Source organism: Sinocyclocheilus anshuiensis, unplaced genomic scaffold (genome assembly GCF_001515605.1).
Source record: "Sinocyclocheilus anshuiensis isolate Anshui unplaced genomic scaffold, SAMN03320099.WGS_v1.1 scaffold85, whole genome shotgun sequence".
NCBI lineage: Eukaryota > Metazoa > Chordata > Actinopteri > Cypriniformes > Cyprinidae > Sinocyclocheilus > Sinocyclocheilus anshuiensis.
Window position 1 is genome coordinate 217,114 of NW_015536800.1, and position 16,761 is coordinate 233,874.

The window sequence follows — 16,761 nt, forward strand, 5'->3', positions numbered from 1 at the left end:
ACTGGAATCAAGTTTAATACTTAGGTTTACCCATGAGCAATAGCAACAGAGATGTTTTCCTTAGCAACAGAACAGAACTGTACTCAGTTTACTGAAATACACACAAAAACATATTGCTTCAACGCACACTAAAACAATATAACAGCGTGGGGCATTAGAGAGATGCCTTTTTAATGGGGGCAGAGACTGCAGGCCCCTGAGGAAAGGGAAAAATTAGAAAACAGCTCTACAATCTAACAATTAACACAATTAAATCCCATTCAAGATTTGTAGAAGAATAATTGCCTTCTATAGAATCAGAATAAGAACTCACATACGTAAGTACTTACACACACACACACACACACAGGTGTTCTTTCTTTCTCTGTTATCACATATGCCCTTTCAACATCCCTGACCTTCTCCATGCCTCCAGCTCCTCGCAGAAAGTACTGCCACTCCTGCTGGGAGATCTCTCCCCTCTGCATCATGATCTCCACGCACAGCATGAAGCTGTAGATGGCCTTGTGCTGCTCAAAAAGGCCACGAGACACGTTCTTGTAGGCGCTCAGCAAAGTCTGATCCAACAGGATCTGTAGTCTCATGCTCAGATCTCTGTGCTTCTCTGATGACTCAATAGTGTTGTTGAACAACTGCAAAGACATTTCAGGAAAATTCTCAGGGAATGCGTAAACTGACAAAATGTATACCTTAAATGCACTGAAAGTCACTTTGAATCATACAACTATACATACATATAAATACATACTGTTACATACACATTTCTAAATAAAATATTTTTTATTTTTTTAATGAATTAATTAATTAATCAATATTTTTTTTACATTACATCCTGAAATAATATTCCAAAATGTCTGCTCTAGATTGAAATTACCTGTTTAAAGTACTTTAGGGAGAACTGGTACATGGGGTCAATCTCAGACAGGCTGGCAATGACAAAGTAAATGATGGAGCCACGTGTGGCAACAGGGCGATACTTCTCTCTGGCTGCGTTGATCATCTCCTCTGTCATCTCCGCCTCCACCAGCCGAGATTTAATGGCCTGAGATGTTACCTGTGCAAGAGAAAATAGGATAAATTGTCAGCAGATCTGCTTGATGTCAAATGTAAGTGTTATACTCCAAACAGAGACAAACGTAATGACTCAACAGCTTGATGTGTTTATAAAGCATCTTAAAATGCGAAAGGAGCTATAAAGTCGTCCACATTGACAGCAGTATCAGTGTCGCAAAGATACATGAAACTGTAGCAGAGGTGTCAGACGGAGACAGAGCTGTTTTTGCCTTTAAGATGGATACTTCGTTCATTGCCGGCCCAACCTTTCGTTCATCTATCAATCTATCTGTACCTCCCATTCAGCCTTTCATTACTCTCTGTTGGAGGCGGAAGGTGGACAGTGACGTGCAATCTGTGCCTCTGATTCTTCTGCTTGCTCAAATTTGGCACAAACACACTATGTCAGGGGAATTTGCTAAAAATGTATTGTGCCGAGTGAAAGCGCCATTTATTAGTAAGCGGCATCTATGCTGGTTTTGCACCTGATTCACTAAAGAAATTATGCACATCAAGGCAGCATTACAAATGCTGGCACAACTGTACTGTACTATAAATCTAGAGGAGTACTTTTTATATAGTGTCACACTATAGAATTTTACAGAAATTATTCAAAAATATGGTAAAATGCTCATGTTGAATTGCTTGTGATAGTGACACAAGAGGAAACATGACATTTGTTTTTCCATTTCCAAATCCTAAAACAAATCCTCAGAAGAAAAAGATTAAATGTGTCAGCCCTCATTCCCAAATGTTCACATAATCTTTTTAGTTGACTGTGACATTTGCATTGTTTGTGAAGTAAACCTCTCCTTTTTATATGCAGCAGTCATTAGCATAGCGGAAAAAAGGTTTAATGACAATTATTAGATAAACAGTGGCAACGAAAAGCGCCTGGACACTTAAAATAAATAAATGTCATTGAATTACATAAATTATCAAACAAAGTGGCTTCTGCAAACAAATGATGCAAGTCCATTTCAGAGCTAACTTCAGTTTTGTTAGATTCCTTTCCAAGATTTTTTTTTGAAGTGAATGCTGGTGGATTTAACTTGCAGTTCAAAAGTTTGGGGTCAATAAAATTGGCTTTTTGACAGAAATTAATACTTTTATTCAGCAAGGATGCATTAAATTGATCAAAAGTGACAGTGAAGAAAAATAAATGTTCTTTTGAACTGCATTTATATATCAAAGAATCATGGTTTCCACAAAAATATCTCAACCGTTTTCAATCAAAATGTTTCTTGAGCACCAAATGGCTGCTGAAAATTCACCTTTGAAACAAGATATATTTTAAGAAATTAAAATAGAAAACAGTTTATTAAACAGTATTTTACATTGTACTAATATTTCACAATATTACAGTTTTTACAGTATTTTCATCAAATAAATGTAACCTTGGTAAGCATAAGAGACTTCAAACCCCAAACTGAACGGTAGTGTATGAATTCATATTGCTTTAGGGTAAACAAAGGTTAAAATAACATCTTCAGCTGCTTTTATATATAATTACTGGCCTACTGATGTCTATTACTCTGCTCACTAAGTGTTTAAGTACTGTCTTCACACTGAAACTACTATAGATCAGTAAAAAACTCATAACTATGCCCTCTCTTTAAACTTCTGACCCCAAACCACTGACCTTTGACTCTTGTAATGTTTGTACAAGCTCCTCATTGTCGAGGATGTTGCCCTCGGAGGTAAAGAGCAGTTTGAGAATTCGGTCCTCAATGGCTTTTAACTGGTTCCGGTCTGCATTGATGCGAACTATCAGCTGGTTTCTCTGTTCTTCCAAGTCAGGACGCTCCAGACGAACTACATCACTGGGTATAGACAAAATTAAACAATCAAAACATGTCAATCAAAATTTTACACAGTGGTAATTGGTAAGAGGTATATAATTTAAATAAATAATCATCATAAATATCAAATAATATTTAATGTTAGACAACATTATGTCATTATGTCTTATGTCAACTTGTGTAATGAAATATGTTTGCATATGATGCATGTTAATACCAGTTGTAAATAGTAATGTGTCTTTGTTGACCAGCTGTGATTGGACCACCTACGATGGGTGGTAGTAAAAAGTGAAAGTGTATTTCTTAAACATGTGTCTGTAGTTCAGACAATAGATGAACAGATGAGAAAATACAGCAATAATAAAGTCTATAACAATGTAGGATTTGAGGCAGGGAGTGATGGTTTTCATATACATTTACCATGATATAAAAAGCAAAGACAGAAACCTACAACCCTTATGCTACTGCATTATTCCATAATTCCTTGCTTTTAGAAAAATAAACACCTCTGATTCAGCTACTGTCTCCTAGGTGAATATTTTAGACCTCTGGAGGACTTAAATTTCCTTTTTCCTAAAATTGCAAGTTATTGCATTGGACTAAAACATACTGACTTTATAACTTCCTACATTGTTACAAAATTGAACGGCCTAGAAAAAATTGCTTATAAATTTCTCAATTTGCTATATTATTAACAAATATTAGATTCAGTATTATGTGCCTTATGTTTTTGAGTGAACATTGACAAAATTATCCACAAATAATGATTTCTTCACTCAAAAAGGTTCATAGGCTCAGATCAATGAGGCCTATGACCAATCAATTTCAAAAAGAAATACAAAACCTGTGATAATTGAAACAAAAAAAGACTTGACAAAAAGATTGAATCCAAGATTTGTTGACAATATAATATCGTGAGAGATTTACAAGCATTTTTGACTGGACACATCAAATTAGGTAAAAGATAAGATTTTCAGCACAGCCAAAATGTTAACTTTAAGTTTTTCTTTATAGCAGATTTTAAAAAGTTTAAAATTAACATCATGTGTCTCATGTGCTTTTTGTTTTTAAATTGAATCTGAATATTCAAAGCACGGGATTACCTGAGGATTTGATCTTCCAGTCCAGACTTGGTAACAGTGAAGTTGATGACTGTCACTTTGATGCACACCTGACACAAATAAGTCACAAAACAATTATGGATGTGTAGCTTAAAAGGGTCATACCATAACTTTGTACAGTATCAACATTAATTGAAAGCAAGCTACATAAATAACTTGTTCTGGTTTTATCCACCTTGTCATCATTTAGACATTAACGAGATAACACTGGTGGCTCTGAGAAAGGCAGAAAATCATTCAAATTTGAATTATTAAGAACAAAATTGACCTGTAATTCTAAATAGCTCAAACATGTATTATTTAGGGGCATGTAAATAATGATTGGCATTATCTGCTGAATGTATTCCCTGAGATGCTACCTTTCCTCTCTAAAATCCTCTAGAGGCACACTTTGTGCTTTGATTGGCCCTATGTGCTTTGTATTTGCTGTCTGTCTGAGAGAATGTTTCTTGAGTCCAGACTGGTCTGTCAGCACAGCTCTTCTCTCTTCATATAAGCTGAAATGACAGGTCTGTCCTGTCTCTAATGCTGGAGCTTACAACGGCACATCCCCATTTGACAGGCAACCGTATCTGGCGGTGTGCTCTCTGCCTGCTGCAAGCGCTATTGCCCGTGGCCTTGTCTGTTATGATTGCTAGGGCATTGTCTCTTGGCAGGTGGGCGCTGATCCGCATCCACCCCAGAATTTTGCAGCGAGAGTTGATATGGCGTGGAGCCAGGGAGGGATTGGTGCACAAGGTGGTGCCACAACAGATATGTGAAGGGCTGGTGCCAGCCGTGTCCAGTTTGCTACAGTGCCAAATCTAGTTGACCTTAAACAGGTGTCAACCTTGACTCCAGAATGCTTTCTAAAATCCCCCCTGCCATTTGCACAATAGTCTGAGAGGATAAATTAACAATGAGCTGCTAATGAAACACTGACAGTAATGACATGTAACAAAAAGACTGCGGGGGTCAGACATTTGCAGGGAAGAATGAATTAACAGTCACATACTGGGGTTGGAAAAAGTAATGTGCACCTAGGAAATGGATGATATTTCTTTCTACCACAATTTGCTTTTAATACAGCCTCCAACCTTCTCAGAATAGATTAATATGCAAACTTTTGAATAGTCTCCAGTAGAATGCTGTATATCAGAACATCTGCAACTTGCTTCAGAGATATTGGAGATGGGAATATGTTTCTCACTCTACTTTAAGAACTGCCCACAGTGGCTTGATATTATTCAATTCAGGTGATTTGACAAGGCCAGGGCAGATATCGAAGTTTATCTTGGTGCTCCAACTGTCCAGGTTTCATGATCATGACTTTATCTTTTCGCATTTTAGCACTGGTGTCTGTGATTAAAGTTTTAGCAATTTCATGGATGTTGGCTTTGTGAAGTTCTCTGTTTTTGGTTTTTGTGAAAACATGGTCTTCAGGGTGAATACTGAGGTTTGCTGTCACTTCTGCTGCAGTAATTTTGTGTTGTTTGGACACAATCCTTCTAAGTGTTTGATGGTGCCTTTGATTAACTTTCAGTTGTTTTTTGTTTTTTTCAGAAATGTTCTTTGCTGACGAAATATTGCCATGCTTTTTGTACGCAGACATAATCGTAAAGAGTGTTGTTCTTAAAACACCAAACAATTAGGCTGTTAAGGTTACAGATGCTCCTGCTAAAAGGGCTCCCATGATTAGCCTTTTAGGAAATCTGACGAATCACCAAGCACTTGTACTAACCACTGCTGAACACAACTTATACTACACTGATACACGAACTAGATTAAATAAAGATAACCACAACAATTACTTAAAATATTTATATTTTACATAAAATGAAAAATTGAAAACAATAAATGTTTATATAATATGGTGGTGCTTTTTTTGTTTGTTTTCTTGTAAATATAATTTTATGTATTTTTATCTTGTTTTCTGTGTCATTTGCTCAGACTCACACACATACCTCTGGGAGGTAGTGGGGATTGGCCATTTTGGTGGTCATGTAGAATCGGAAGTTTTTATCATAGTCAATGTCAGAATCTCCAAGTCGGATCAACGTTCTGCCACCTAAAACAAACGTCTGCTTCAGAAGAATGGGCTCCAGAGCAGGGTCCAGAGTTTCTTTTAGCTGTAAACACAAATACTGTATAAGTGAAATGCATGATATTTGTTCATTTTCTAGTTATGATAAATATTCAGCATTCAGTTTCATTTTTATGTTAGATCTCTTGGTATGGTACAGATGTCTGATCCTTGTTCTTAAAACTGATCTAAAAATAGATGCTAGGGGAAAACTATAAGCCTCAGTTGTCAGCAGTGAAAACAAACATGACTGAAACTAGATTCATCAGAAAATCACATCTGGCAAGAGTCAGAACTAATAAACTCACTACAGAATCACTCATTTAAGACTGAATTAAATCATTCAAAGTCAATCAGATATCAGTTATCAGATCCTATCAACTCTAATCCGTAATTTTAAATATTCAAATTTTTATTTCAGCAATTTATTTGTATTTACATTTGACTACAAAATTTCAAAAGTGAAAGAAGGGTCAAAGTTTACCTCCTCCAGAAGTACAGGCATGCCCAGCCGGATGGCGTTCTCAAGTGTACGGAGGAAACCTGCATCGGTTAGCTTGATCACCTTTAAACCATTCTTTGTCTCTTTAGACCGTATCCAACGATTTGCCTAGATATAAAATGTAAAAGCCTGCATTACATGACTGTAAAAAGGCAATGTGGTGTTACCATAAATAAAAAAAAAAGTAATAACAGATTTCCTTACTTCTTGAATACATGTGAGAGTACGTCATCATGAATAACCCATTAATATCATAATTGTTTTAAAAACATTTTTGCCACATGCTTTTTTTCATTATGACAGTTACATGCCTATGTACGACGGCATTTTAGTGCCACATAAAAGAAAAACAAGATTACGAGAATAAAGTTGTAGCAATACAAGAATAAAGTCATAATATTTTTAGAATAAAGTCAAAATGATGAGAATTAAGTCGTACATGCAATATTGGGGGCACCGGGAGAAATTCCGGTGGCCTGACAACTGATTTTAATATACAGTATGTGGGACTATTAGCAGAAATCATCCCATGTGTCATATACTCGCAAGGACAGTATGCTTGGAAATAATATTTCACGTATTCGAATACATTCATTAGCCTATTTGTTGTGCGCCACCCACCCAATAATTGTAATAAGCTTTGTGCTTTTGGTACTTTTAATATAAAACACAGTCTCAGCTTTCAAATTCTGTCAGTTTAATAGTGAAATACAAACAATATGTCTTACAATGATGTGTTTTTCCCGCTCTTTAATGTGGCGTGACAGATCGCTATATTCACCTCAGTTTAAACAGCATGTGAATCAATCATCTTTTCAATTACAATGAGACATTAGTTTCATTAAATTATACTGCGTTTTATGCCTTCTGATGTTCCTTCACGTTTATATCATTCTATAACTTGTAATAAAAAGGAAAAACACATTTATAATTTGTATTTCGTGATAAAACTGACAGAATTTGAAAGCTGAGCTGTGTTATTTTAAAAGCAACAACACACAAAGCTTATTGCGATTACTGGGTGGCTGGCGCGCTACAAATAATGAATGGATTTAATGACGTGAAATGTTATTTCCAATCATTTATTATACTGTGAATAAAACATCTTGTGAATAGTCACTTAACATTATTTACCTCATAAAAGACAACAATATAACTTAAGTTGAGGAGAACACTTCAACCTTTAGAATGTTTTATTGCTGTTTTTAATTAAATACATTGAACATTAACGTTATTCACACAATATACTGGCCTTGCTACCACTTTATTCTCGAAATATAATGACTTTAATCTTGAATTGCTATGACTTTGTTTTTTGACTTTATTCTCATACTACGACTTGAGTGCATGAGTATATTTGTGCATGTATGTGTGACAGAGAGACATGAAGAGAAAAACAGATAAAGAGAAACATCTTTGTCAGATGAAAAGGATGTGACAGATGTCCCTTTGTAAAGAATCTGGGTTCAGATTCTGCTGAAATTAAGTATTGTACTATATAGAAATGTGTGTGTGTTTGAGACATGCATCTAAGCATTATGACATCAATGCCACTATACAGAGTGGAGATGAGTTGATTGTAGAGTGTTTGTGTCATGGTTTTTGTGTGTATGTAAATGTGTGACTGATGTTTGAATGTCTGTTTCAGTCTCTCCAGAAGACAGAAGTCTCCCAAGAGCCAGATGGAGAGAGACTAAAACACAAATGACAAGAAAGAGCAGAAGAAAAAAGGAGAACGATGGGCAAACGTGCTGAAACCGGAGGACAGTAATGAAAATGGAGAGGTTGGAATGGGAGAAAGATATCTGAATGGTAATGCAGGGAAGCTGGTTGTTTTCCTATTTGGGTTGCGAAGGCAGTTCTTCGAACCATTGTGACACCATCTCTAACCAACTGAACAACACTCTGCTATTAAAGATGCCCTTCACCTGACACACTCATTTATGTCCTGATGACACAGGCTATATGAAATGCAAAACAGGAATCCATAGAGAATAGATCTATTGAGGTAGCTCCATGTTACTTCCATTTGTAATGTAAACATACATTACCGTTCCAAAATTTGGGATCGCTGTTTTTTTTTTTTTTTCAAAGAAATTAATACTTTATTTCTGATGACAGTAAAAACATTTACAATGATACAAAAGGTTTCTATTTGAAATAAATGCTGTGTTTTTGACCTTTCTATTAAAGAAATCTAGAAATCTATGATAATTACAAATGTTACTTGAGCACCAAATCAGCATATTCGAAGGATGTCTAAGGGATTATGTGACACTTAGGACTGGAGTCAGCTTTGCCATCACAGAAATAAATCATTTTAAATATATATTAAAATACTGCATTTTCAAATAAAAGCAGCCTTGGTGAACATAAGAGTTTTCTTTCAAAAACACTGTAAACAATCTTATTGACTCCAGAATTTTAAACAGTAGTGTAAATTTCCAATGTTAAAATACTTCATTTATCCAACCTACTCCGAGTTAAATGTAATCAACTCATGGGTTAACCCCCCCCCCAAAAAAAGTTGGAAAACATGGCCAAAAACATGGAATGCTGTGTAAAAATGTACACTCTATACTGCTCATATATAGCGTGTCCATACTAAAACTTATAAATTACCAATGTGCAAATGTAACAAAAAATTGTCAAGCACATCTGTAAAACATGGTAGTGGTCAAATGTGCATGAGAGATATAGTCAGTGTTATATATTAATGGAATGTACTGTAGTGTCTGGTGTCATGTGGGCATTTGTCGTAATTCTGCAGTCTCTTAACAGTGTCTACATTAGGAATTCAGAGTGCTTGAGGGCAGTAGCTCCTCCTGAGCCTATCCATGTTGGCCTTGGTTGCAACAGTGGGGAAAGTCTGTGGTTAGGCTATCATAAATGTTGATGCCACTATCAAGTTTGCATGTGGTAAACTATAATGATCGTCTTGAAACAGTGTGTGGCAGCTGCTTTGCCAGCCAGAAAAAAACCTATTAGCATCCTTTCAACCTGAAAATAAGCTGCTTTTGAATGAACTGATCCATCTTAACCCTTTCATGAAGAGATTAATTACTTTTAATGGTTATGTGAGGCACTGGGGCTGGAAACTATCTAGTTTAGTGCTATTTAAAGGACTATAAATGTCATTATTAAATTAAAAATTGTTATTGTGACTTGCCTTGCTAAGGCACTGGAACACAGCATTAATGGAAGGTTTGGGAATGTTAGAGGTCACCTGATCTTGAGGGTCAATCATGAGTGGCCAGCGGCGTCCCCGCATCACAAGGATTCCATTCTCTGTTGAAACATTATCCCGCGGTAACCCTTCAGCATTCCACTGTCGGATCTCGTAGGGATCTCCTAGAATGCTGATAAGACTGAAGTTGTCACTGATTGGGATTCCCAAGTTTTGACAGCTTGTGATCCAGTGATTTATAAGCTACATGACACAAAAAAAATGCTCATTAATCACATGCACATAGTATTCTGTAAGCTAAAGGGGAACTCTGTTTTGATGTGTCATAGTTCGGTAAGGTGGGCATTTGACATAGGTCATGATTAAGAGGATAAGACAGGCTTGACTTTAAAGACTTGCCAGATATGTAATATACTCAGTGGCATTTTATAATTAAGGCATGTTGTGGAGTGAGAAAAGCTTGGGATCTAATACACTACCAGTTGTCTGTATTGGGAGGTGAACGCTCCGTAATAAGCCACACATGCAGCAGCGATGAACACATTTCCAATGACGTTGTGGATCTCCTGTTCAAAAAAAGTAATGCTTTCCTGCCATCGCACCTGCTCGTCTCCCAGAGCAGATGTTAACTTCCCTGACCGACCCAGACGTACTTCGGTCAGAACCCTGGTTTTATCTACAACCCACACACAAACACAGATAAACATACACACAGATTCATATAGGCACACTGTGTGGCACCTTAAAAACAGTTCAACAGTTATGTCAACAGTCCCTTAAAAATCCCATCTAAACTGGTCCAGGCTTTCATAAGATTAGTCAACTAGTCATTTCGACAACCTGACTAGTTGACATAGAAATATGTACTTTTGTACATCCCTAATAAAAACAACATGAACACTTCACTCATACACACAAAATCCCACAATTACTGAACCCACACCATATATAGAACACTGCAGTGATAATGTATTTTTGTAGGCCACACCAGTTTTCTTAAAAAATACCCAATAGGATTTTTTTTACATTGGCCTTCCATTGGATTATTGCAGAATAATCCAACCCTCTGCGACCAATATGTTTATGATTCATTATGTTGTGTTCATCATGATAATCTTCACAAATGATCACAGCTGAATTTTGAAGTCTATATACAGTTGGCATAAATAAAAAAGCTGAATGAAGGCTGTAAACGAACTACACCATGGTTGCATGACATCACTATCACTCTAAGTTTCTAACAACTCTTAAATATTTTCCCTGAATGTTAGAAAGTTAGAATAGACCAAAAGAGTGTGATTATACACACAATGAGGCAGTAAAAGCAAACTAGCGAGTAGATGAGTTTTAGCATGTAAAAATACATAATTCCCTGCAGCACTATTTGTTATAAATGTAAATTTAATTCACCTGACTTTGCACAGTAATCCAAGAATAACCATTCTTCAATCCTCTACTCAATTCCATTATCCTTTTTTTTTTAATCCCTTTATTTGGCCCCAACACAATTTCTTGCTTTTTGTTATTGCATTATTATCATTAAGCACACTTAGTGATACATTTCAATAAATTCAATAATTATGCAGTCGTGGAAGCTATCTGTCTCTTCATCTCTCTCTTTTTCTCTCACCCAGCATCTCTTTCTCAGCCACACTGGACTCAAATTGCTCCTGTAAAGCTTTGATTTGGTTCTCCACCTCCTGTAGTTTTTTCTGCTTTTCTTTCAAGGTGGACATTGTTGCATCTAACTCGGCCTGATAAAAACAAAACAAATTAATAATAACAGCAAACAATACGCAGTTACACATTCATAATGCAATAGAAATTATCTATGTATCAACATAAAAAAAATAACTAGACTCACCTGAGCAGCAGCCAGTTTCTCACGTTTGGGCCCAACCTCTTTCAGAACTCTTGAGTACAGGTCCATGGCTCTTACCCACATACACATGGACTTGCAGGACTTGGACACTTTTTCCACTTTCTCAGGCACAAAGTCTGGATTAGTAATGTATTTATGCAGCTTCTGAAGAATCTGAGGTTTGATATTGTCCTTGTCATAGTCCATTAGCTTTTTCAGGAAGTTTCCATCACCCAGGAGCTGCTTTGCACTGGCCCAGTCTGTCCTAGTTGGGTGTAAACAATGGAATGATAGGAAGTGAAGTCTACAACTACTGTAGAAACTAAAACAATAGGTTTCTTTAGCTCAAAGCACGAATAGCCAGTTTGTCACTATGAAATATAGAATTAGACGACTTGGAAATGGTCTCTATGTTACCAAATATTTTTCAGAAAGTGCAATTCAGCCAACTGCCTTATTTGTAATAACTGAATAAAATGATGAACATCCAGTTTAATGAAAAAAGAATGTACAGTGAAGTCTTTTTAGTTTTAAAATCCTACAAGGCTCGTCTGAGTTACTTTAAAGTGTATATTGTTCTTTTCTTTTGGCAAATCATTATGGTTGGTAATATCTGAATGTTCAACATATTACAACACCTCCACATCCTCTCCACCAACCCCTTAATTACATTATTAGATTTAACACCAGCTGGATGAGTACGCAGCTGGAAATATAAAACAAAGGCGATTACAATACCAGAGGATTTAACGCATGTGATTTCCAGTCATACCAAAACATATCACATGAAATTAATTCATAAAAATTTAACACCTGAAAACCAGGCAATATAGAGAAGGTGTCTAATTTTATACTGGAGTCAATATTTTAAAATGTTAATATAGAGCAATTAAAAGTCTCTCATATTAAACAGCATACTGTAAAATTAATGAGTAATATTACAAGTCAGTGTGTTAAAGTCAATACAACATGTTCACTTCCATAATGTTAATTATTTCCCAATGAAACTGGATATTCAATACAAAAAGGTCTGATTTTATCCATTGGAAATTAAATGGATCATGAAAGTGGACTATATGATAAGTGGCTGGAGGGTAAAATATGGATGAATTATTCACAGTAAGACCAAGAACATGTATTAAGAAAGTAAATGGGGTCAATTTTGATTTCTTGTTGAGTTTAAACTCCACTAATCTGCCACTTAGATACAGCACAGGTTTAATAGCATGAGCAAATTGAACAATTAGAAGGATAAAAGAACTGCAGAGAGAGAGGGAGGTGGAGAAACAGAAACACAGATTGTTCAGTCTGTGTTATGGCATTTTAAACACCCATTAAATTGCTGTCTTATAAAGTTAATAATGAGTAGCTCTGTGGTAGATGATGATAATGATGTTGAAAGTAAGGAGATGAAGGAGTAGGATGAGATTGATGACTGAGTGAAAAGAGCACAGATGCTCCACAGTCAGACAATCTGATGTTAATATGGCCAGCACATACTGAGTCACACTGTGGAGTGACTCAGAGCCGGAGGGGGTTTATGTGAGAACATGTTTTTCTGCAGCTAGATTTGATACCTAAAAATATTTAATACCAAAATTTCATGAACCTGCATTAAAATCATATCAGTGCCTACACTTTAAAAGAAAGACAAGAAACACTTTGTAAATGTCACCAAAAAAAAACAGTAATTTATACTTAAAGGAGTAGTTCACTTTCAGAATGAAAATTCTGTCACCATTTACTCCCCCCCCCCCCCCTTTTTTTTAAAAAATCACCCCCCACTTGTTCCAAACCTGTATGAGTTTCTTTCTTCTGTTGAACACAAAAGAAGATATTCTGAAAAATGTTGGGATCCGAACAGTTGATGAGCACCATTGACTTCCATAGTAGGAAAAAGAAAGTACTATGGAAGTCAATGGTGCTCATCAACTGTTCGGATCCCAACATTTTTCAGAATATCTTCTTTTGTGTTCAACAGAAGAAAGAAACTCATACAGGTTTGGAACAAGTGGGGGGTGAGTATAAATGGTGACAGAGTTTTCATTCTGGAACCAGACGATGGAACCAGAAGTGCAAAAATGCAAAAATTCCGGGTTTTAGGACTCCTGCAGCACTCTACATAATACAATATAATATAATATAAAGATGGAACTCACTTGTTGTTGAGCAGGATGCACACCGCCTCCATCACAGTCATGACGAGGTCTGGTGGTTTGGTGAAGACACGGATTTCTGATATGTCAGCTTTATCCAGGGCATTCAGGGCCTTGTTGGCACTGTCGAGTGCAGGCAGCGCCTCATCCAAATCCCGCTGAGCATCATCCGCAATGGCTTGAGTCTCTTCTGCCTTTACCTTAGCTAAAGCTTCATCCTCTTTTACAACCCTACGCACCTACAGGTAGAGAGGTCCATAAGAGCAACTGTTAATGTTAGAAGATGTACTTCTGCAAAGCATTATTGAGTTCATACCATGAAAAATCTAAACATTTTAATGTGTTTTGGGACTTCCAACATACAGTAGACATAGCATTACAAGTGGACCTTAGGAGAAAAAAATGGACGTATAAAATTAGGAGTTCCTGTGAAAACAGATGGGGAATTGTTGAATTATTAGTAATACCCATACCTGGTCAGCGTTCTCTTGATCCACAGCGAGTTTCTCCATGAGAGCATTGACATCGATTGATTTTTGTTTAAGCACAGGCTCCAGAGCAGAGAGGTCTTGCTTCATCTTATCAACTAGTTCATTTGTCTCCAGCAGTTTAGTAAGACCATTTTTCACACGATCTCGAGCCTGTGCAGACAAACACACATTATATTTCACACATGCATGTCACACATTTCTATGTTTGTCTAGCTCTGATGGATCCTTTACTCTAATATATCATCCAGTTGACACATCGCTTACTTTAAAATTTAAAAAGGTAGCGACTTTTTTTCTTTAGTAATTAGAGTCCACAATCTTAAGTAATCGTATAACAACATCAATAATTTATGCATCTATGTATCACCCATAGCCCAGTCTCCTCACCGCCTGCAGCTGCTGTCTCTTTTCTCCCAGCATGCTCAGGTACAGGTTAATGAGCTCTAAATAAGAGGTGGGCGTTGTGTAATAGTGTCTGCGTAGTTCGGAGTAAAAACGTTCCGCCATGTCAGTCACGCTAACATGGATCTCCACACACATCTCTGAAAAACACTGCTTCATCTCCTCACTGCCAAACTCCACATTCTGGAAGAAGGTCTGGGACACAGAAAGCAGTGCTTCACGAGGCCACTGAAAAATAAACATGGAAAGAAAGAGAACATTTCCCTGACTGCCATGTATCAAATTTGTGAATGCATCACAGAGTGAGCACAAGCTGTTTACTGAATTGTATTTGAAAAGATCTTTTAAAAGATCATGTGTCATTTTTGGGTGCACTATTCCTTTAAATGTTAATTTCCTTTTTCTGACTTATTTATGTAATGTATTGGCTTCCACAAGTACAAAAATAGCATGCAGATTGCACTGAAGACATTATAATAAACTATTCTTTCATTTTATTCTGCAAGAACCATAGCGGTCACCTTGAAATATGTGGGGTGAGTGTGTTTGTGTGTGTGTATACAAGTAAATAAACATACACTGATGGAAACAAATAAGCAAATAAAAGCAGGGTGAACAGACTTGCTGCTTAACATTAATGAGCAGCTGCAGTTGGCCAGCACAGAGCCATTCATCACACCCACAAACACAACACTAAAACGGACAACACAACAAATAAAATCAACACTCTACATGCAAACAAACCACACACACTTTATAGTAATTAGCAGAACACCCCTTTCAACCAAACAGCTCACAGAGGTCAGTGAACATGCGTCTCATTAGATAAGAGAATGAAACAAAAGAATGGCGGTAAAGAGAGATTGAATGATAGGCGCACAGTGTCTGTATGTGTGTAAAGACTTGAAGCCCCCTGAAGCCTCCTCTTTTTTATAGTCATTTTATAAAAAAGTACCATTTGTGTCCACAATATCTGATGAAAAGCACTCAAAAAACTGATATTAAGTGTTCTAAAATTAATTATATTGAATTATAATCGCGTATTTAACTACGCGATGGCGCCGCAGACGGCAGCCTCAGTGTTTGGCTCTTGTATTCTATATATAAAAATATTATTTTATGTGACTGTAGTGTATTTTTATAAATATGTATAAGAGGTATATATATTTTGCATGTCCATATAGCCAGTCCACTGTATAATAAAGGTTGTAAATACAACAAAGATTATTGGAGTAAATTTGACAAGAAAATACCATTTCATTCTTTCTACTTCAAAATTTCAGGTTTAATACAATGTGTTGCGAAAATAAATGTGAAATTTAATTACAAAGAATGTGAAAATGTAACTAAAAATTGTGTCTACACCAAAGTTTTTTATATATTTTTAAATATTTATTTTAAATGCAAAAATTGCTGACAAATTTGTTGAAAATATGTATTGGTTATTATTATTATTATTATTATTATTATTATTATTATGTTAAATTATATTTTATTTACGTCTGTGAATTTTGATTCCCCCATCACCCCAACACATTTTTTACATAATACCACTTTCATTTTAAATGGCATAATGAACAGAAAGTGACCATTTATATCTTCTGGAGTTTCTATTCAATATTCTAGCAGAAAATTTATATGGATTTACTCTATATCAGCACTCTTGGAATGTCGCTCACTCAGATTCAAGGAACAGAACTGTTATATAACAGATTTTATTAATTTAGCTTGAGATAGAAGTATGCATATTTTTACTTAAAACATTCTTTGGCTGTTTCATTTACTTATTTCCCATCTTCCGCTCCATTTCTCTCTCTCAGGGCCTAAACAACACCAGTCAAAAATCACATTGTTATGCCTTTAGACATGAGCAAATCAGCTACTGATAAGAGCCCTGTTCCCAACCATGATTACTGTGAAAACAGAGAACTGAAGCAATGGACTTGTAGGGGTGAGTAAGGGCGGAATGCATAAGTAGCCTTTTTAAAGTATATACATGAGCAAAAATGAGAGTTGCTCCTTATCATCTTGGTATACTGCTGCCTGTCTTGCATAAGTGACTCTTTAATAATTATATTAGGGACGGGGGTAGCAATCTCCCTTATCAATGTCCCATGCCATTAC

General features: G+C 36.2%; 1 protein-coding gene across 1 annotated transcript in view; it reads right to left on the bottom strand.

Annotated features, from left to right (window-relative positions):
- Positions 1–16,761, bottom strand: part of dnah6 (dynein, axonemal, heavy chain 6) — a 78,539-nt gene that overhangs the window by 17,752 nt on the left and 44,026 nt on the right. Inside the window, exons 50-62 of the mRNA XM_016443423.1 lie at positions 14,623–14,865; positions 14,218–14,385; positions 13,748–13,983; positions 11,592–11,853; positions 11,358–11,481; positions 10,207–10,403; positions 9,767–9,970; positions 6,523–6,648; positions 5,920–6,084; positions 3,959–4,026; positions 2,696–2,876; positions 875–1,054; positions 399–632 (exon numbers count right to left, since the gene is read on the bottom strand). Of these exons, the coding sequence (XP_016298909.1) occupies positions 399–632; positions 875–1,054; positions 2,696–2,876; positions 3,959–4,026; positions 5,920–6,084; positions 6,523–6,648; positions 9,767–9,970; positions 10,207–10,403; positions 11,358–11,481; positions 11,592–11,853; positions 13,748–13,983; positions 14,218–14,385; positions 14,623–14,865 (2,388 nt within the window). The remainder of the gene's footprint in view (positions 1–398; positions 633–874; positions 1,055–2,695; positions 2,877–3,958; positions 4,027–5,919; positions 6,085–6,522; positions 6,649–9,766; positions 9,971–10,206; positions 10,404–11,357; positions 11,482–11,591; positions 11,854–13,747; positions 13,984–14,217; positions 14,386–14,622; positions 14,866–16,761) is intronic.